Consider the following 22795-nt stretch of genomic DNA (forward strand, 5'->3'; position numbering starts at 1 on the left):
TAAAACATTATGCAAAAACAATGACTAAAATAGCTGTCTTGATTCGATACATTTGTCTTGATTTGCCAAAAATGTTTCATGAAAAATAATTTAAAATGATATAATGTATTAAATTTAAAATTATAAATATAACTAGTCTTTCCAAAAATATATAAAATTTGATAAAAAATATTTAGATTGCTAGGCAATTTACGGATCGGTATTTTGTTTTACAAGTTTGCTTCATAAGTCAAATTAATGCTGATACCTTGTTTGGATAGGTCCTGTAAACATATAAAAATATAAAAGCTTGTAGGAATTAAAAAAAAACCCCTGGATATATGCCTAATATATATTTTTTAATCGTTGTTCATCTATTTTAACAACAAAACCTAAATTTCCAGAGAAATTTTTTATATTTTTTCCAATTTCGGAAATTCCCAGGACAAAACACAAAAAATCCCGGGATTCGGGAATTCCCGGTTCTGGAAAAATCCCGGGAATTTTGTCCCGAGAATTCCCGGGATGGACGCACTAATTTTGAATAATTTGTTTACGAAACCAAGCACCTCCATTGAATCTCTAATTCTTCGAATAAATGAATGGAGACGCTTGGTTTGAAGTATGAGTCCATAGCATTTGTACCGAAAATTTTCACATGCTTATTTTATATGTAGAACTGCTTAAACCAAAGTGTTCTCAGACTCATATTGTAGTTCCAGATATCTCCTTCAAGCTTCAAGTCAAATACAGTTGATATCTGGATGGAACATGTTTTTAATTTAAATTTGAAGAAAAATGCTGATAAATTTCTTCATATCTAACCAATGGCGATGTACAACAAACACACTTCATTTTGTTATTATTTTTTAGTATTTTCAGGTGCTTTTTGAATATTGGAATGTTGATAAAAGAGTATAGACTCGCTTTTAAACTCAGCAAATCCATAAAACAAAACAACCGATTTAGGTTGAACTAAACCGGTATAAGCCGGCATTATCAAATTTATTGCCAAACTGAACGCGTCTCCAATCAGCTGTTCTCGATGGCGGCATACTTTCTTCATTTAACGACCGTGTCTAATCAATCACGTGCCCTCGTGGTGATAAGACTGACTTTACCGCCAAACGGCAATAGTTTCTTACAACAAACCACGCAAGCTTGTTAGCTGCGTCAAGTATTAAGTTGCCCGCCGGAGTGTAAAATTATGTCAACTAATTAGCAATAAAACAACAAAATCCCTCCCTTGGAAAGCTTCGAAGGAAGAAGCAAACATCTCACCCGTTTATGACCATCGTCCGAGGGGCATGTCAGCTGTTATCAGCAACCTAGGGATAATTGATAATTCAAATGGTTTCGACTGAAAAAAAAAGATTGCTCTACTTTTCGCATCGTGCGACCGTGAGTCTTCCTTCTTCCTTGGTAGCTCATCGCTAATTATACCACACACAGAGGTGCCTGATGAGCAGAGAACGTGAGCTTAAGTCCTACAAGTGATAAGCCACCAAAAACACCACTTGATCGATTCGTCCAAATACCGGCGAAATTGATAGACTTGCGAGACGTTTTATTGCCACTTTTCAAAGTGGCGTTGTTTACACAAACACATCAGACACAGATCGGACTTCTTCTTTTTTTCTCTCCTCAATACAAACAACAGCAAACAATTCTCATCATGGACTTGGAGGGTATTCGTTTGAGAATGCCTCGTCAACGCCGCGCGTATAAACATCGTGACTAAGATGAATATGCTGCTCAGTATTTGACCCGGAGTGACCGAGAAAAAAAAAACACTTGTACCATAATACCAGTGACGCTGTGTCTGGTGAACGGCGAAATAAAATCGAAGTAATCGAATAACTGTCTCATGTGTAGGAAAATTGTTCATTTTGTCGTCACAACGTTTTGAATGTCCATGCAGCAAACTTCTTTCCATGGGACAATCATGCGATTGTGAACCTCAAAAATGTGCAAGACACTAAAATTGAGGAAACCACCTGCTACCGCGTGACCAGAATGCGTGGCCGGCTTTGCCAGGGATTCTGCGAAAATTGTTGTTTGGATTCGCGTGAGCATCCATAACCACTTGTTTGACAAAATGTTTGAAAGTTTGGTCGGATTACCATTGATGTTTTGTTTGAATCCTCCACTGCTCAGTTTTTTAATTACTCCCTCTAGAGGTTTTAGAATAGGCCTTATTGCGATTCCATGTCAAACCAGAAGGATCAAAATCTAAATACCCCGATTTGGCTCTAATTTGGCTTGGGAGTTCCTTGGCCAAAATAATAAAACCTTTTTTTTGTTTGGCAATGATAGTACAATTTTTAGCCAACATTAGAAAATAAAATACCTCGGGCTGGACCAGTTTTAGCTAGTTGCTTTGCATAAGAAGTGTAATAAGTAGGGCTTCTGGTCAGGGATGGAAAAATCGCAAAAAAATCTTTTAACAGCAGAAGATTGTTTTATGATTTTCATGGTTAGCACAATTTCGTTTTGTTTACAAACACTGTTCATCTACGAACAGTGACCGGTCATTTTGGACGTGTGACATTAAAAAAAAATATTTTAATTTTTTTCATTTTTTGATATGTTCTAGAGCAGGGGTGCCCAACCCTTTGGCCCTGCGGGCCAAATTTGATTTGTCTGAAGCAGTGGCGGGCAGGAACTAATGTTGTTATGAGTTCAAAGTTTGTTCATAAAATTTATTTTATTAGGTTGTTTTAAGTGAACAAATAAATACACTAGTGTTACAAATAAGATTCATATATCTTGATTTTAAGAAAGAAAAACAAGGATAACTTTTGTTTATTTAATTTATTTTTTAATTAGTTTTGGTTAAAATTGTATTGTAATTGTGTTTGTCGATTAAAATTAAATACTCTGAAATAATTAACTAAAAAACGTTAAAATTTCGTCTCTGCATTTTTTTCGAGTTTGAAAATCAACGAGAAAATATAAAATTAATTGAAACGAAATTTGGATACAAATCATGAATATGGAAAAAAAAACAATTTTTGCGTTGTTGTGGAACTTTATTCAAATATTTTACAAAACATTTAAAAACTAATTTAAAGACACCAAATTTAAAAAAAGGAGGAAAATATAATTCTGATAGTTTTTAGTTCGTCATTTTTAATTTCTCAGAATTATTGAAGCTTATGAAAAAAAAATTATCTATCTGATTTCATAACTGCTTTTGAACAATTTTTAATGTTTCCAAAATATTCGCAGAGCTCATTATTTGCAATTCCATTAATTTGTTTTTTTAGCTTTGCCAGCAAAACTTAATCATTAAAAAGTTGTTCTGAAAAAAATACGAATTACGCATTTATGAATAATCGATTTTAATCAAAATTCTCCAAAATGAAACAATTCAATTAGAAGTAAATTTTGAGAAATTTAGTTTTAGTATCTTTTTGCAATCTTTTTGCACATTATTCAAGTTTAATAATTGATTCTGAAAATATCAATATAGAAATGATAAGAATTAAATTGAAACATAAATAATTTTCAAATGTGAAATAAAATTATTTTTAGAAAAATTAGAAAACAAACGTTGAATAAGCAACATTTCATATCAAAAACAAAAATAAAACAAAAAAATAAAATGTTATGATATCTGAAAATTTGATCTCAAGATTTTTTTATTTTATTTTGATGCTCAATTTATTTATTAAGTATTTCATGAACAGCTGTAGGGCCGGTCATAGAACTTTTTTGAAAAGCCGTCACGGGCCGGACGAAATGGCTTCACGGGCCGTACGTTGGGCAGGCCTGTTCTAGAGGACATAAAATGTCAACTTTTCAGAAATTTCCAGGTTGTGCAAAAAATCTTTGACCGAGTTATGAATTTTTGAATCAATACTGATTTTTAAAAAAAACGAAATATTGGTCGCAAAAATTATTCAACTTCATTTTCGATGTAAAATCAAATTTGCATTCAGAAAGTACTTTAATGAAATTTTGATATAGTGTACCGTTTTCAAGTTAAGGCCATTTTTAAGGTAACTTTTTTGAAAATAGTCGCACTTTTTCAGTTTTCAAATTAGTGCACAGTTTGCCCACATTCAAAAAAAATATTTTTGAAAATATGAGAAAAATCTCTATATTTTGCTTTTTTGAACTTAGTTGCTGAAATATTGCCATGCAAGTGTTTTAAAAACATGAAAATTAATGTTTTCCAAGTCTCACCCAAGATTAACATTTCAAAAGGGCCAAATATTCAATATTACGCCCTTTCAAAATGTTAGTTTTGGAAATTTGAGAGAACTGATCACCTGTAGTAGCGAAATCGATGTTCCACTGAGCAATCCCAGTGATGATTTTTTCAGTTTCCTTTTACCGATTTTTTGTGTGCGAGATAAAATATATCGGATCGGAACTAAAAGTACCTACCATTTAGCTGGAGACGCATGGTGCTTTAGGATCAATTAATGAACAAAATTTCGACAATATTTATCGAAAAATATTTCAAATTTCAAAATAGGGAGCAGCATGTTTTTCCATCGTGCACTTAATGTTGGCATATCAACTCTTCGGAAGACGTTTACAGCTTGTAAAAAGCATTTTGAGCCTATATCAAACAAAAGATAGGTTAAATATAGTTAAATAGGTTAAGGTTGTAGATGGTGCCTTTCACTTTTAGGGCAATGACTGTCAATGATGGTTCTGAATTCAAGGACCAGAAATAGTAAATTGAAATAAAAAAATAATCACGATATGTATAATGCTTCTACAAACAACACAAAGAAAACCATTTTTTGATTGAAACATTCAGAATCAAGATTTGAATGTTTTTATAAATCAAACATGGCCGCTACATGGCCGATCGGGAATGAAGCCTTTCAGAGCCTTAATGGTAAGTGAGCAAGCGAGCTTTTATCAAAACGTCCGCAAAATATTTTTTAATAGCAAGAATTGGCACATTGCATATTAAATTTCCTAATATTTTAAATTGGGTTAGTCGTTCTAGAGATATGTTTTTGTGTGGATCCTGCTGGTTTGACGTGGAATCGCTGAATATTCGAAAAACTCATTTTGGAAAGGAATTTTCTGATCGATTTGGTGCCATCGGCAAAGTTGTAGGTATTGTAGAGGAAAAAAATGGTGCACAGATTTTTCCCCGATTTTTAAATTAGGTTTTTTTTACAGAAGATCAATTTCCCAAAACCCTGTTTTTGCCTTCCTCACCTCACTGCGGAAAGGCTGTAAAATCACTCGAAAAATGAACTTCTTAAATAGGCCTCGTAGACCCACCTTCACGTATACCTATCGACTCAGAATCAAATTCTGAGCAAATGTCTCTGTGTGTGGATGGAAGTAGATTTTTTTCTCACTCACTTTTCTCGAAACTGGCTTGACCGTTTTTGTTCGGATCTGTGTTTCTAGATCCGTCTACAGGTCGCTGCACTGTCTGAGGCAAATCGGGACTGCAATCAAAAGCATTAGCATGGAAAACGATGTACAGATAACGCTGCTTGATTTTTCATAACTAAAAATTTAGTTTCCATAAAAAAAATAAAGTAAAATGGAATTTTTCATGTTGAATGGTTTTTTTTAAATGAATTAATGTTTTTTAACTATTTTTTTCTAATACAAAAAAAAATAATTTTATATAAATGAAAAGTTACAAGTTAGCTTTTTTGAATTCATTAGAAAATTACCTTGAAAAATAAATACAAATGTACTGAAAAATTTGTTACACTGTAAATGCCTTGAAGTTTGAAGATATTTTTTGAAACGCAAAAAATATCAAAATCAGGACTGTTTTCCGTTTACTTTTTTTTCATTTAGAAAATGATAACACTCTTTGTTTATTTCATTTATTTCTATTTAAAAACAATTCATTTTTGAAAATGATTTTTCAAAGTTAGTTAGCGCAGAATGATTTAGTTTAAATTTGTTAAAAAAGTAAAATGAGTACCGTCATCTGGGGCAAATCGAGACACTGTTCCTATTCAGACTGTAGTCCCGATTCACCCCAGTTGATAGAACGATTTTTTTTTATAATTTGTATCAAAACTGTTCAAACTTATAATGCATTTGTAAAATAACTGGACTATTATATCTTCACAAGACATCCGCAACGTGAGTTGTTTCGATGTCACTTCCTTTCCCAAGTCCGAAATCGTTTCCACTGCAACAAAATAACCCACGTACGCTATCGATTCCATTTAAACAAAATTCCAAAACCCAGTCACACTTCAACACTTCGTTTGACCTCACCTTCTCAGTGATAACAAGAAATCAATCTTATCAGCTTGGACGCCGTGCGTCGTCACGTTAGTCACAGCCGTCGATACCTCACAAAAAATGATAACGACCGATTCGCGCGTGTATATCTTCACTAAGAACTGCAGAAATTACCTGCAAATTGAACTCTTCAATACATTTAGGCGCTGCTGGACAGCAGAAAAGGTTGACGTAATGATCTCACTAACTAATCCGGGAATCACTGCCGTAGCTTTTATTCACTCTTTTTATTCAGATATAAAGTGACGACACTTTTACAAAAGCTACACAATTTATGATCCCCAAGGGAGCTCTTAATTAGTGCTAATAACTGTGTAATATATGATTTTTTCGGCTTAACTTTGAACTTCACACAACAAACTTTTTGTTTCGTTTCATTTCATGCCGTAATTGGGAGCTGGTTCAAACTCACTTTTATTCTTGTTAAAAGAGCCACAATTCTCTCTCTCTCTCTCTCTTCCTCTAAACTCGCTTTGCTTCACGCTCAATGGGCGTCTTTTTCCTCAATTTTCGTTTTTCCGCCTGTGTTTCGCGTTATTCTCGCGCGTGTTTTTTTCCGCACTTTTCCTCACCATAAATTTGACACTTGTTGACTATTTTTACCCTGCTTTTTCACACTCACAAAGAACAACGACGTTCGAACTTCAGTCGAATCGCCCGCGGAGACGACGACGACATCGAAGACCATGTGCATTAAAAGAAGGCAAGATCCATGCTTCACTTTATGGCTTAGCTTCCTTTTTGGTCACAAAGTAACACTTAGTTTTAACAAATTGTACCGAAAAGTCTACTTAAAACCATTTCAAGCTCAGAAAACTGAAAGAAAGCAACACTTAAGCCACACCGACTTAAGCCACTTCCAACGAGATGTGTGTGACAACAACGGTACGCGCGCGTTGATCTTCGGGGACAGTCTGATAGTAGCTTCGTTTAGTATATCAGTCTAAAGTTGCTTTCTAGCCAACCCCAAAGTTAACGAGAGCGTAGAATAGGTCTCTCAATCTCTCTCGCGATTTACAGGCGGCTCGCGTGATACGGTGATGGCGTGAGAGAGTCGAGAGAAACAGAGCCGGTGTGGTCATAGCGCACCACGCCAACTTGGATGGCCACGCTTAAACGCGACTTGGTAAGAGCGACTAACTACCTGTTCCGCGAGGGACGCGGAATTATGGCGAGATGACACTAGGGAATGCTTGCAAGTGTGGGTGATTTTTGAGTGTGCAGAATTACAGGGTTGGCAAATTATGACAAATAAAAATTTAGGTTTCTTTTTCACTTCATTTGTTAATCCGGAACAGTTCCCAAAAAATCAAGAGACAAAAGAAGTATGTTATATAAATATTGCCTTATCCTTTATACATCTTTTGTATACTAATGTTACAGTATTTATGTTAAAAATATTTTTTTTAATTCAATAAATTAACCATTTTTAAGCAAGTTTTAGAAATTGTTTTTGTTTTGCTTCTTATGGGTTTGGATTTACTGGACTGGAAATTCAGAAGTCAGAAATCTATTATTTTATGCAAAATGTTGAAAACTTGACAATATTTTAAGCATTTATTATTAGTTAATTTATCAAAGTCGCGAATGTCACGAAATCTGTGAAATTAGCTCCAGGCCGTTAAATTTAATCAATACAGTCATGCCCCGGTTTTGCACTCCTCGGTTTTGCACTGCCCCGGTTTTAATTCGTTTAGCTGCCTCGGTTATGTCCAGTGCTTAACTGAAGCACTGAGCTTATGGGATTTTAGCTATCCATTGCAGATATATTTATATGAAAATTTTCACATAAATACGTATTTATCCTGTATTTTTAAAATGCCATGTTTCTCGATAAAATATTCAAAACTCTTTTTATTACAATATGCGTACCAAATGATCGGATTTTTTCATGCATTTCGAATGTTATAACAACATTTTTGAAAATACTCAAAATTTTTAACAAAACTACGTATTTTCGAAAAAATAGTCAAAATTTCAGTTTTTCACAATATGAGTATCTAATGATCGGGATTTTTACATAACTTTCGAATGTAAAGACAACATTTTTTGAAAATACTCAAAATTTTCACAAAACTAGGTATGTTCAAAAATAATTACTCAATTTTTAAGTTTTTTACAATATGGATAGCAAGTGATCGGGATTTTTTTATACATTTCGAAAGCAATAACTTTTTTTTTGAAGATTCTCAAAATTTCCACAAAACTACGTACATTTCATACAATATTGCTGTCAAACGATCAGGATTTTTCATACATTTCCAATGTAATAACAACATTTTTTGAATTTACTCAAAATTTTCACAAACTTTGTATTTTCGAAAAAAATATTTAAAATTTAAGGTTTTTACAACATGGGTATCAAACGATCTGGATTTTTTCATACATTTTGAATGTAATAACATATTTTTTTGAAAATACTAAACATTTTCACAAAACTACGTATTATTGAAAAATACTCGAATTTTCGGTTATTGCTTCCCATATTGTGGAAAAGAGAAATATTTTAGTACTTTTTAGAAAATACGTAGTTTTGTGAAAATCATTTGATATCCCCCCCCCCTTCCCCCGTGAAAACTGGAAATTTTGGTGCTTCTCTGAAAACACGTAAATTTGTGAAAATTTAGAATGTATTCAAAAAATGTTGGTTTTACATTCGAAATGTATGAAAAAATCTCGATCATTTCATACCCTTATAGTAAAAAACTGAAATTCTGATTTTTTTTTTCGAAAATACGTTGCTTTGTGAATGTTTTGAGTATTTTCAAAAAATGTTGTTATTACATTCAAAATATATGAAAAAATGGCGCTCATTTGATATCCATATTGTTAAAAACTGAAATTTTTAGTATTTTTTCGAAAATGGCATTTTCAAAAGACAGGAAAGTACGTATTTTTGTGTAAATTTTCATGTAATTATAATTGCGATGGATAGCTGCCCACATCCCGATTTCAAAACACTGTATTTTTTTTATATTTGCAAGATTTTTTATACGATTATAGCCAGTGTCTCCGATATAGCCAAAATCCCATAAACTATGTGCTTCAGTTATGCACGCCACGGTTTTGCATTCCCCATATGCGGTGCTAAACCGAGGCATGACTGAACCGTTAAATTATGCAAAATTAAAAAAAAATCATGAATTTTGATTTTTAACGATACATTTGGTAGTCTACATGAAAATGGTGCATTACAATTTGTTATAAATTTGTTCAGAACGATGTTAAGTTTCAAGTATTTTTAATTACTCTGTAGACAAATTTCAGCGATCAATAAACGTAAAGCATCTGGAAATCTTGATTTAATTTTCGAATCTCTGTATATTTTTTACAAATAAGAATAAACTAGTTGCATAACGTATTGAAAAAATTATTTTTGAAAAAATGTTTATCAGTATACATAAAAAAAAGTTAGACAAATCAATTGAAATGGAAATTGACTTGAACTTCTCAAACCACACTAATTTTCTTCTGCTAGAGAGTCAAAATCGATAATCTCATAATCTTTGAAAAATATTCGCAACGGCTTAACCGTATTTTTAAAAAACAATTGAGTTCTTGAATCGAACATCTCTTGAGCTTGTTTTGATAAATGCATCTTTTTAAAGTTATTGTTACTTTTTGGTAAAATTTCTATATCTTTATTTGTAATTTAAGCAGTGTGTTGTTGAAGAAAAGATTTTCGAAGAGATGCGACATTTTTCAACTGAAATTTTGTGATCCCTTTGAAAACAGCAATCTTACATCTTATCAATATTTTTTTCAGAAGCGCTTATTTTGACCTACTTGAAATAAGACATTTAATTTAGGAATAAAATAAAGTTTTTTAATAGATCAAAAAAAAATAAATGATTTTCGAAAATCCCAATTTTTTGTGATAGATCAGAATCAGCTGAACTAATTTTAGCTCACCATGTTGTAAAAAAATGCTGTCTTCCATACAAAAACTACAAACTCTGATAGTGAGTTTTTGTCAACCCTGTCCATCAAGTGCCTAGATTAAGTCACATCCGCACTGTTTTTAAGCGCGTACACATCCCTCTCATTTAACACACTACCACCGTATCCTGCACACACGTGAATCATTCACAATTTCGTTGCTTCAGTTTCAGCAACCGATTGTTGAAGTTTGCTCACGCGCCATAAAATTGAACCAAAAGTTACGCGTCTTGTCTTATCGTGAAATGCGCTCTCTCTCTCTCTGACGCAAAAATTGGCAACGCTTCTTTTCTCTCTCTCTATAGTTGAGCGCTGTGTCGCACTTAAGTACCACTTAAGTATGCTTCATTAACTATAGGGCCGCTGATGTGACTAACGGCGAATGATAGAATGCTGGACAGTACCGTAGCGTTTCTTCGGTGCTAATTTATCGTCGGAAAAGAAGGCAGGGTCGGTTGATGACGATCGGATGAGCTCGGAAGCACTAACTCAGGGTGGTTCAAGTTCCGCTTTGATGCTGGGTGATATATTAGACGAGAGTTTGCGAACGAACGAACGACTGACTGGACCCGTCCGATCGAAACGTGTTCCGCCACAAACGAATGTCAACTGAGCTCGAGAGAGTACGAATGCGAATTTATGGTGGCGTTCCGTTTTTATTTTATTTTACACTCATTTTACTTTTTTGTTTCTGCCAGTGTTTCATGCGGAAATACTCTTCTCATCTGTATCGGTTTACGATTTTTTTGTCGATCTGAATTGTTTGGCTGTGTGAGAGCAAGTATTGGGCTTCAGATATGGAGCGCATAAAGTACCATGCGTCTCCTTGAATGCGAAATAATCTGAATATTTCAGGTTTTTGTGCACCAAAACATAAATAATTAAATACATTACAAACGCAGGTACATTCAATTGCAAAAAAGCGCTAATAAATGCTCAAACTTTGCAGTTGATAAATATTTTCTTATACAGCGATTAAGGCTTCTAAGGGAAATTACTAATAAGTTTTAGCAATATACCAGAGTGTGCATATAAATTATAAAATGCATATAAAATTAAAAAGTTTTTTATCTGATTTGGGACTAAAAGCCTTTAGTAGAAAATATTCTAAAATGAAATTTCATCACGTTTTACGTAACATTTACAAAACTGGTAAATATCCGTTAACAGAATTTGGTTATATGATTTTTTTTGAAAATAATTAATTGGATTGGGTATTTTTTAAAATCGAACTTAAAGAACCATGCGTCTCCATAAAAATGCAATGGGAACTCATTTATTTATTTATTACTCAAATTCATATTTAGAAGCAAAATTTTATCTAGTCCCATTCACGAAAAATGCCATCAGAGCTGGTTCCAGCTACTTTCAGTTTAACTTTTTCAAATGTATTTTTAACATTTTTATTTTTTCCTTTTTCCTAATACATTAATTTCAGATGATCGGGCTGAATAAATCAGAGGGCATAAAAATATATTATAAAAAACAGCAAACTGAAAACAATGCGAAATCAATGTGAAATGCATTTTTTTCTGCGTTGGTTATTTATGCATGATTGAACCAGTTTAAAAATGTTAACAATGCACGGTATCGCAACATTTTTTTTGATTTTAGCGAAAACAAATATTTGAAAATGGATGATTTAAGAACAATTTTACTGGTGTGAAATGAATTTCCAATTTAAAACAAATATTCTTTAAATTGAAAGCTGAAATTTCAAGTTTTTTTTGAATTGCCAAACATAAACATCCATCTAAATCATTGTTAGAAAAGAAAAGAGTTCAGAAAAAAATCCTTGAACAAATTAGGCCCGAAAAATTAGAAGGCAGAAAAAATATTTTTTGGCCCAGCAAAAAAAGGTCAATTTTAAAATTTCAATATTTTTTCATACTTTTAATAGTGAAACAGTTTTTCCATTTAAAATGGAAACGTTTATTTAAATAAATTTATACTCATTGAAAAGTTAACGAGAAATATATTTTAAATAGCTTTATAAATTGAGTATAAAAAGTTCATACAAGTTTAAAAAACTATTGTCAAACTTAGTGCGTCCATCCCGGGAATCCCAGGGATTTTTTATTTTTGTCCCGGTTTTTTCGGTCTGGAAATTCAGAATTGGTTGAGAAAATAGATGAACATTTCAATGCTTAGTAACCGACAAGAATGTTATAACATTAAAATTTGTATATTGGCATATATCAGCATTAATTTAGCCTGTTAGGGAAATATGTTAAAAATATAGTTTACAGATCCACAAAATGCCTAGCGCTTTAAATATTTTTCTTGTTTTATATATTATTATTGGGTATTAGATTTACGTGTACTATTTTATTTAAATTTCAAAAGATTAAACTTTTTATTTTACCTCAAGCAGCGCACAATGTTTGCATACTACATTGATTTATTTATTAATTTTTGTTCAAACTGGAACAGAACAAAACAATGAGTACACCGATTTCCAAATTTATTGCTCTCATATCTGCTTTCCCTATCCAGATTGTATTCCCGATTTTTTTAGACATTTTGCAGATTTTTAATTTGCGACGACTCCAGGATTTTTTAAATTGCATTGAATTGCAAAAAGTAGGGGAGAGTGGGGAGGCTTGATTCCCTTTTTTGTAACGCACACAACTCTGTCAATTTCTCTCAAAACTATGAACGTTTTGCATGAAATGAAAGCTTAAACATTCAGCTATGTTGTGCTGATAAGGGTATTTAATCAGAAAAAAATATTTTAAGCCGTCATTTCCAAAATGTTAGGGGTAACTTGATCCTCCTTTCAACATTTTAAAGAAATCTTAAGCGAAATGTTTCTTAATCTTCCTAAATTTTGATTTTCTATGAGTTACAGCAATTTCACATAAAACCTTAACGTTTGTGTTCAAAATAAAACAAGTTTAGAATGTAAAATATTTAAAAACTTAAAATATTCTTTTTTAGACCAAAGTTGAGCATGTTTACAAAAGCTGGTAATTTTTGTTTACAAAACATTAAAAAAATTGTTCAAACTCAAGAAATTCATCCACAAATATATTAAAGGAATCCATGTACGAAAAACTAAACCAATTAATTAAGCTTGAGGCAGATTCCAGTGATTGTAAAAATGCAGAATTCAAGTTTCCATACGCACTTTTTTAAACAATTGATTGTAAAAATAGTATGACGATAATTTAACGTCAAATGCTTAAGGGTTTCGGAGTTGATAAGTTTACCAAACAATCCTAATATAAAAAAAATTGAAAGAATTTTAAATGTTTTCTATACATATCTGGAGCTTTTTTTTTAAAAAAGATCCAATAAACCAAATTTTCAGTTTTTTGCTTTTTAAGTGATTTTTAATACCCCTGACTCAAGGCGGTTTCAAAAACACCCAAAAAGCAAAAACTGGAAATTTGGTTTATTGGACCTTTAAAAAAAAACTCCAGATATCAAAAGAAAGAAAAGAGATCTTGTTTTTTGTAGCACTTTTTCGAAAAAATATGTGTAACTCATTCCAATTTTTTTTTAATTTTTTCTTTGTTTTCTACAGTAAGTTTGGGTAAATTTTGCACAACTTTCAAGTACAAAGCTATTTTTTTATGCACATGCAGAGATACAGCCTTGGGATCAAGTGTGCCCGAGGATCAAGTCTCCATACTCTCCCCTATACCTTCATTTTCCCAACCTTTTGACATATACATAATCACAAATTCACGACTCTTTCCTGTTTTCTTTGCGAATGTTTTTTTTTTTGAATTTCTGATTTTTCTGATTTCCCGACTAGAGTTGATAAGTCATTTTGAATAAAATTGATAAAACTATTGAAAAACTTCAATACAACAATTATTTGGAGATAACATAATAATATATGTATCTACATCATTACAATGAATCATTTGAGCATAACGTTTAGTGTTTCGAACCACCACGCGTCTCCACTTCATCCATCCTCTCGTTCGTTCGTAGAGAAAGCTCTCAAAGCAATCACAATTTGTTCGCCTCATTTGCATTAAAACCACCAGCAAATAGATCTCTCAGTCTTGATAAAAGTTTCCTTTTAGCGCCGCAAATAAAAAAATTGACAACTTCCCACATCCAACTGAGAGCGACGGCAACCTCTCGGGTTAGCCTAGAACCTAGAACCACGACAAACGAGCAAAAAAAAAAGAGAGGCTGAGATTTGAATTTTAGATTGCCACAAAATTGACCACATCCCGAAAAATGAATGGTGTGACGTAAACACGGGTCATTTATTCCAATCAGCTGTGGACTTCGTCTTTTTACAGTCGCAAAGGTAACACAAACCCCCCTCGAGAGTTGGCAGGACCGGGAGGATGTGAGCAATTAGCGCGAGTTTGAGCCGCGCGCAACGAGCGAGGGAAGTCATCCGCTCGGGAGCGATTATGAACGCAAATTGAAGGTGGAGGCTTTTTCGCGAGAGCACATTTAAATTTATTGAAACACACAAGAATAACTTAACAACGTAACGGACTATCAACTACTTGTGCGACTTTTTGCCCTTGGCTTGAGTCTTCTTAAACAGCTCGGCTGCTTTCTGCTTCCGGTTGGCCATCTCCTCCTGGTCTTTGACTCGCTGCGGAATGGCCGGATTAAAGTCCGGGATCTTGTTTTGAACTGCCTTCTTGCGGGCTTCCTTGGCCGCGGCCTGGTCACCGAGTTTGTCCGCCGATTGGTCGTTTATCTTCGAGATGATACCGGAAATGTTGGCCAACGACGACGACGGCTTGTCTGGCAACTCAGGAACATCCGGTGTCGTCTTATCAGCCTTGGCTTTGGCCCTCGTTGCTCTCGGCTTTCTCGCCGCCGGTGCTTTTGCTGCTGCCTTCTTCGGCACCACCACAAAGTCTTCATCACTATCCGGTTCCGACAGGCAAATGACCTCCCCCTCCTTCGGCTCCTCCGCCTTGGGCTTCCTCTTCCTCACCACCTTCTTTTTAGGACTCTTCACCTGCTCGACAACCTCCTTCCCGGCCATCACATCCACCGCCTGTTGAACCCGCTTGCTAACTTTGACCTGATTGTGCGCCACAGCGCTCTGCACCTTGAAGTAGTTCTTGATCGACGACTGCGACTTCCGCTCATCCAATCGCTTCAGCACCGGCAGCAAAATGTCGTCCGTCTTCGCCTGCGGCCAGCCAAACTTTTGCTTCGCAAAGTCCCGCAAACTCTCCGTATCCGGATAGCCCCACGAAAAGGCGTCCTTGTTCCCGTCCACCGTCGGGTACAGGTACGCCTCGACGATCGCCGAACTCGGGAAGCCCTCGGTGAACTCGATGTTCTTCAGCTTGGACTTCAAAGTTATTCGCGTTCCGACGGAGTTGTTCCGGCCGTGGTTCCACCAGTCGCGGAATTTACGTAGGCCGGACAGGAGGGACATCATCTCCGTGGTTTCGCCGTCCTTTTCCGGGGTTGGGGGGAATGAGGCAAGAACTTCGAGGGCGGTGACGGCGCCAATGCCGGAAATGCCTGGAAATACAATATTAAAACAATTGATTGTAATTTATTCCCTAGATTATCCGAAATCTCGATTATCCGAAGTTTGATTATCCGAAGGTTTGTATGGAACTTCGGATAATCAAATCATGACCAAAAAATTTTTTTTCATGTTATTTTTTTTTTACTTTTAACATAAATTTTTTGTCAAATTTGAATAATTGATTGATATTTAAAAAAAATACATTTTTTTATTCAAATATTTCAGCACCGCCATTTTAGATTTAAAAATTCTAAATCATTTTATAGTTGTTTTTGGGTCAAACTTAAGCTCGACAATAAAAAAAGACAGCGAAAAAAATATTTTTCCGTGATTCGATTATCCGAAGTGATTTTTTTCCAAGACCTTCGGATAATCGAGTCGGTACATTATTAAAAAACTTTTTTGTTTTATTCCATCAAATGTTTTACAGTAAAAAAATGTATACAATTTGTAATTTGAGTTTGGAAAAACTTGCATCTTATTAGCAATTTATTTAGAAAATAAAAAAAGTCCTCGAGAGATAATATCATGCGATAATCTTCAGATATTAATCCAAATTCAAAACTAGTTTTCCCGGATTATACATTATAATATATAGAATAATAAAGCAGAGCTAGCACAGAACCGGAATTTCAGGTACCTTTTTCCTCGACCCTCGATACAATATCAATGATTTTTTGGTCATGCTATCCTAAACTTGCAATCCAGTTGCACTCTAAAATTACATTTGAGAAGAGGTTGAGTTATTTATCCATTTTTGGGACGATGAGGTCAGGTACCTGGGTGTGGTGCATGACAAGAAGCTGAAGTACGACAAGCACGTGAACAACATCATCGAGAAGGTGGATCGTTCCACCAAGGCGCTCGTGGTCAAGTGCATCATCCGTCCAATGCTGACCTACGCTGCTGCGGTCTGGGGCAACTGCGCCAAATCGCACCGTAAGCGACTCCAGGTGAAGCAGAACAAGCTGCTCAAGATGGTGCACAACTTGGACCCGTGGTACCCGACCGACGATCTACACGAGCTGGCCGGCGTCGACACCATCGACGCAAGCATCGAAAAGGCAACGAGAACCTTCAGGACTTCCTATGGGATGTCAACGAATCCGCTCATCGAAGCACTCCTCCGTCAACAACTGTGATATTAGTCTTAAGCCAAACATTGATCTAGGGTTTTTTCTCAAAATTTATTTTCCCTAAAAGAGCACGCAGCTAGCAACATCTAAATATAGAAACATGTACCCTCCCTGTAAAGGCTTATGAATTGATCTCAGTTGAAAGGTTCTCCAAATCTCTGAATTGCAAATGTAACATCCTGGAGCAGAACTGTTAAATTCTAATAAAAGTATCTTAGATTTGAGATTTATCCATTTTCGTTATCCGTAATTTAAATATTACTGCCTCTCGAAGCCGTTGCATCGAACTAAAAAGTGGTCCAAGAGAAACTCGTAGGAAATTACATAAAATACACTGAAACAAAAATACACACCACTTCTATATGATTTTTAGATTTTTATGTTTTGAAGGCGAATTTAAAGGTGAATTGTTTAGATTTGTTTTCGCTTTTTTCTTAAAATGCGGTCAAATGCAAATTTATGGGAAATTGGACGAGCTTTCCGTTGAAAATATTTTCGAGGCTGAAAAATCAAGTCTCACAAATAGAAATGGCCAAAAATCACCAAAAACTGGTCATTATCCCTGATTTTCAACATTTTTTATTTTAAAACCGCTGATTGACCAAGAATTGTCAAATTTCTCCCCAGGGGGGAATTCCTCACTGGTTGAGAAACACTGCCTTAAAAATCAAAATTTTCAAAAGTTGCCTACAATTTTCGTATGGTCCTCAAGATCATTTTCCCATCATTAACTATTTTTTTTTAATTCAGGCCTGAAAGGGTTAAAACAATGGTCAATATTGCAATTTTTATGTAAATTTTTCTGGAGAATCGATTCTGAGATCAGTTTTGGCTAATTTTAATGTATAATTTTAATGCACAAAAAACAGTTTTGACGATTTTTTTTTAAGGAGACATAAATACCATCCTGCATTTTTCGTGGAGCTTTTTGCAACACCTTATGATGTTTCCACAAAAATGTTGAGCAAAAAAAAATCGTGAACTCACCTTCAGATTTTACTTTTAAACCATAAATTCAAAGTTATTGCAATACATGTCAAAGTAAACTTTTAGTAAAAAAAAAAACAAAAAAATACTGTTTTTATTGACATAGGGGCAGTAGGGGCAGAATGGACCATGGGGGCAGAACGGGCCACCCTTGGTTTTGGACTTTAGAATGAATTTAGATCAACTGTAAGGCATAAAGGACGTCAAATAGCATCACCATACCGAAAACGACGTTTGAATTCGTTGTATTTTTCGAATTATGAGCAAAAATTTAAATTTATTGACAAAACCACGCAAATGTGTTTTTTTTCGAGGTTTTCAAATAAGCTTTCTGAAAAGTTGGATTGTGTGAAAAACTTTTTTCAATGCTTATAATGTTACTAGATGTTACTACCAAGGTAATCAAACAACAACGGAACCTTCAAATCATTTAGAGGCTTGGTTGTGGAAGTGTTAAATTAAAATCCACTGGGGGGCAGAATGGACCACCCTCATCCTGCCTTATAAAAACAATCAAAAGTTATGAAATTTTGATTTAATGTATTATTTCACTCCTGGTAGCTTCACAAATCACGTTTAATGCAACATTAGTTGATTTTTTAATTGTTTTGATGCTTATTTGTAAAAATAGTGTCTTTTTTCGATATATTTACACTATTTTCAAAAATCTTTGTTTTGATAAGTTACTATTTTTATAAAAGTGGTCAAACTTCATGGAAACAATGTCTGAAAGGTCCCTCGAGTCATTTCTTATCACCCTTCAACGTTGTATTAGAAGAAATGGCTTGTTTTCCAAGGTGGCCCATTCTGCCCCGCACCCTGGAAAGTTAGTCGAAAAAACTTTTTTTTAAAGTGGCTCAAAAATAATTTTAGTTAGAAAAATTTCATCAACCAAGTATACAACTTTGAAGGGAACAATCCAAAACATAAGCCTACTACACTGGATTCACAAAATTTGTATGTTTTTTCTATGATTTTCGGTACATTTTACTTAGGTGGACCATTCTGCCACCCCTGCCCCTAGTTGTCTTTGTTTGCTGAAAAGTCCCAATCATAACTTACAACTTTGCCGAACACACCAAATCGAATATTCCCATGCCCATTTTGTATGGCAAATAATGCAAAATGGAATCCTTTGACATATGTATATAATCGAATGAGCAAATCCGAATACGCTAATTGGACTGACAGCTGTCAAAAGCTTGAAACCACGCAAGGCATATAGATTAGAAAAGGTAAGGCGGGTTTTCCAGCAAGAGTTAGCACGAAAACCGGATTTTATATGGAGATTTTTTTTAAGTGCAGCTTGGCACGTTAAGCAAACCTACAGATAAAAAAATCAGGTGAAATTTTCCCGGAAAATGGTCAAATTTTCACTTGTCTGAAAATCTGTATATAAAATCCGGTTTTCGTGCTAACTTTTGTTTGACAACTGTGTAACCTACCCTACCTTATCTAATCTACATACCTCGGATACCACGTGCTCGGAAACCGTCGTACAATGGAGTTAAAATGTCAACATCAGTGCTTTTTAATTCGGAAACGTTCGAATTAGCGATCATTCGAATTAACGAATCCGTACTGTATAAAGCTTTTTGTAACATTCTTTGCTTTGCTTCAAAATTTCCGAAATTAATCTTGAAATTTGTATTGTTAAGAACTCACAAATGAGAACCTGGAGGATGTGGTTTCCATCGAAAATCCAATCAATCCGCTGGATCAGCAATTTATAAAAAAAAAAATAAATAATATTAATAACTCACCCGTCGTATAATCACTCCCCACCAACAGCGCCAGCTGAATCAACTTCTTCCGGTCCATCTGGAACGCCCGCTCAATCCCCTCAATCGTGAACTCCATCACCAGCTTCTGCTGGTTGAAAAAGTTTTTGTACACCGTCTTCCCGCCAAACAGCCAGATATCGCTATCGTCCGTAATGGTCCCGTCGGTCAGCTCGATCTGGTTCAGGAACGCACATTGCGCTTCCGCCTCCATCGGCGCCACGATGAACGGGACACCGAACAGTTTCAGCAGGTCCATGCAGTCCTGCTGCATCTGCTCGGTGATGGACATTCCGAGGCGCGCCTGGCGGTTCTTTTCCTTCTCGAGTTCGCGCTCTTGCTGGGCCAGGTTGAGGGACATCTTTTTCAGTTCGAGCGGGGTGGCTTGTTTTTGGAGGTCGCCGGCCATTTCGGAGATTAGTTGGTCGGCGGAGGGAGGGGGTGCGCTGCTGGTTGAGGGGAGTGGTTCCGGGTTTTGGTCGGGGAACAGCTCTTTCGACACTTTGATTGCTTTGGTGGGAGTTGGTTGATCATCGGATGGCTTCTTCTTCGAAGAAGAGGTTGGAGTTTTGTTGACAAAGAAGGGTTGAGGAACTTTTGGGATGTCTTCTTCGGGTTCAGATTTCTTGGAGTCGCTACCGGGCGTTCGGGATACGACCAGGTGCTCGAGGGTGCCCTTTTTTGGGGTTCCTAGAAGAGGGATGACTTCCTGGGTTTTTGCCTCGTCAGATTGAATGATTTTGTAGGTCGTTTCTCCGGTGGCTTCCAGCGCCTTTTGGACCGCTTTGATCGGTGAGTAGCCCACCGTGGCGTCGCTGTCTTCGGCGTCGGAAATGGCCACCGGTTCGTCGACGAGGGAACTGTCCAGCTTGATGTCGTCCAGGTTGATTTGAGGTGTTTGACTTTTGAGCTGTTCCAGCTGTTGTTTGACCAGGTCGTGAACTGCTTCCGGCTTGGAATCGACCTTCGGAATCAGTGGTTGGCTAAGGATGTCTTCCAGATTGATTAGTGGAGGAGCTGCCTTCAATTTTTCCAATTCTTCCTTCAATTTAGCGTTTATGTCGTCGACCTTTTTGATCTGGATTGTGGGAAGTTTCGGTTCTACGGGCTTTTCGTCGACCTCCACGACTTCCGTCAATTTAACAGCATTTTCCATCTCCTTCACCTCAAAAACATCCGCGAAGATGTCATCCTCATCTTTTAAGCCAATCTTGCTCGGCTCGATGAAGATTTCAACCAGTTTGCTCTCACTTCCGGCCTTCCCCGGCAGATCGTTCAGCGTGAAATCCACGACCGTGCCAAAGTGTGGCTTCTGATGGTTGCTCGGGTTCAACGGAAGCAACACCCCCGGCGGACTGTCGCCCAAGTCGTCCTCCGGAACGTCCACAAAGTCCGAATCCGTGTCCGAAGAAACTTCCTGGACCTCCTCCACTTCCTCCACGGGATCGAGCGTCCCCTTCAAAATCGAAGCATTGTTGTGCTCGAACATCTGCGTGAAAGACTGCTCGACCTCCCCCGGGTCCACGTCCTGCGTCTGATGGAGCAGCTCCCGGACGTCGTCGTTGGACATCCCGCCGTACTCGAGCATGTAGCCGCGGGCCAAACTCATCGCTGCTCCACCCAAAGCTTCCTTCTGCTGTCGGGACATCCGAACCTCCTCCGATTCCAGCTCAATCACCACGTTTGGATCCACGTCCTGCATCAACGACATCTGGATGGCCATCTGCAGCTCCGCGTCCATCTCCTTGTCGTCCTCGACTTCCCGATCGTCTGACTTTTTAATCTCAACTTTCGGCAACTTTGGAGGCTTCGGCGCATTCTTTTCCTCTTCCTCTCGCTGCTTCGCCTTCTCGATCGCCTTCTGAACATCCCGCACCAACAGGAACCGGGTATTTTCATCCGAGGCGATCTTCTGCGCCGCCTTATCCGAAGAAGTGTCCACACCCTCTTCCGAAAGCAACGCTTCCAACTCCGCCAGAGACAAGCACTTCCCTCCCATCTCTTTCTCCGCCTCCTCCAACTCAACCTGGACCGTCCTTCGCTTCAACAGCCTCTTCATCTGGAACGTCGAAAAGTTATTGCTCTCAACGGGAAGCTCGTGCAGCCTCCCCCACGACGATTGCTTCCTCGTCTCTTTGATATCCGACAGAATGTCGTGCCTCACATCCGCCGGAAGGTTCTTAAAGTGCACGCTGGTCACGTCAATCGCGTTCAAATTCAAGTGATAAAAGTTCTTCGACCCCTTCTCGTCCCACGAGCTGTTGCTTTCGTCCAAATCCGTCGCCGAACTGTCCGCATTCTTAAACGGAGAATCCTCCTTCAGCGGTGGCAGCTTAAACATCTCATCCGGTTCACCCTGCTCCTTACTACTGTTCCCCGGCTTCTTCGAAGGAGACACCAGCAAACTGGTCGCCGATCCAAGAGCCTGCTGAACTACCTTTTCCTTGGCCAATGTCTCCAGCAAGAGTTGCTGCAGCCGATCCGCCTCGTTGTGGAACTTGCTCTTGCTCTGGTTACGCTTGGCAATGGTCTGCCGCTTCAAGGCCGGAACGCCACCGTCAAACACGAAAACCGGCTTAATCCTATAATACATCAGCTTGCAGAGGCGGTGGAACAGTCCGAGGACGTGTGCGTTCGGCAGGGCACTGCCCTTCGAGTCCTGGAAACCCTTCGTCACCTGGTGGAGCCATATCGAGATATCTAAAACCAGAAGACCCCATTCAGAACCAACTCCAGCACAAAGATTCAAAATCGCTCACTCACCAACGGCAAGAACCTTGTTCTCGAGCGTTTCCAGTGGAACCGGTTTGCCGGATTGTTCCACCAGCTTCCACAGGCCGGTCACTCCCATCGTGGAACGCGCACTGAGACACGCTGAAATGCACGCACTTTCACTGCTTTTTCACGAATTTCACAAAATTAAACCGCGCGCACTCCGCGAAATTTCCTGTTTGACAGGTTGCGTTGCGGCGGTGAATAAACAACAACAAATCAAGCTAGTGAGTCGTGAGAAATAGCGTCGCGACGCTTGAAGATTTACTCACCAAAGAGCAGTGAGCGATGAGTACGATAGGCTGGTTCAAATACAAAAAGAAGTTTATTAAGTTGATGTTTATTAATAATTTTTATTAGAATTTTCCTTCATTATTAATTCAAACTTTTTTTTATAAAATAATCTGCAAACTTTTTTATAATGAATAACATTTCTGTACAGTATTTTTTAAAGGTTCAATAAACCAAAGTAT

The 22795-nt window shown here is 36.9% G+C and overlaps 2 protein-coding genes across 3 annotated transcripts in view; both read right to left on the reverse strand.

The window, feature by feature from the left end:
* The window catches only part of LOC120417577 (sodium- and chloride-dependent GABA transporter ine-like), a 43689-nt gene extending 32908 nt beyond the window's left edge, over window positions 1-10781 (reverse strand). The window contains exon 1 of one of the 2 annotated variants that reach the window (XM_039579699.2): window positions 10575-10781. The gene's annotated coding sequence lies outside the window, so the exon portion shown is untranslated. Of the gene's footprint in view, window positions 1-6204; window positions 7144-10574 lie in introns of those variants that run through there. The other variant, XM_039579691.2, reaches the window with a different exon arrangement.
* Window positions 10782-14563: 3782 nt separating this feature from the next.
* On the reverse strand, window positions 14564-22516 carry LOC120418208 (DNA excision repair protein ERCC-5-like). Its single transcript, XM_039580516.2, has 3 exons — window positions 22314-22516; window positions 19533-22250; window positions 14564-15636 (listed from the first exon to the last, which is right to left on the reverse strand). The coding sequence occupies exons 1-3, from the start codon at window positions 22399-22401 to the stop codon at window positions 14648-14650; spliced, it is 3795 nt and encodes a 1264-aa protein (XP_039436450.1). The 5' UTR covers window positions 22402-22516; the 3' UTR covers window positions 14564-14647.
* Window positions 22517-22795: the final 279 nt, after the last annotated feature.

Source organism: Culex pipiens, unplaced genomic scaffold (assembly GCF_016801865.2).
Source record: "Culex pipiens pallens isolate TS unplaced genomic scaffold, TS_CPP_V2 Cpp_Un0001, whole genome shotgun sequence".
Classification (NCBI taxonomy): Eukaryota; Metazoa; Arthropoda; class Insecta; order Diptera; family Culicidae; genus Culex; species Culex pipiens.

What these genes read in the sequence shown, in the direction of transcription:
- LOC120418208 (XM_039580516.2), bottom strand. Translation starts at nt 22,401, where the DNA reads ATGGGAGTGACCGGCCTGTGGAAGCTGGTGGAACAATCCGGCAAACCG. An exon ending in GAACAAGGTTCTTGCCGTTG is followed by an intron (nt 22,251 to 22,313) that starts GTGAGTGAGCGA and finishes TTCTGGTTTTAG; the next exon opens with ATATCTCGATATGGCTCCAC. An exon ending in GGGGAGTGATTATACGACGG is followed by an intron (nt 15,637 to 19,532) that starts GTGAGTTATTAA and finishes TTGTATTTCCAG; the next exon opens with GCATTTCCGGCATTGGCGCC.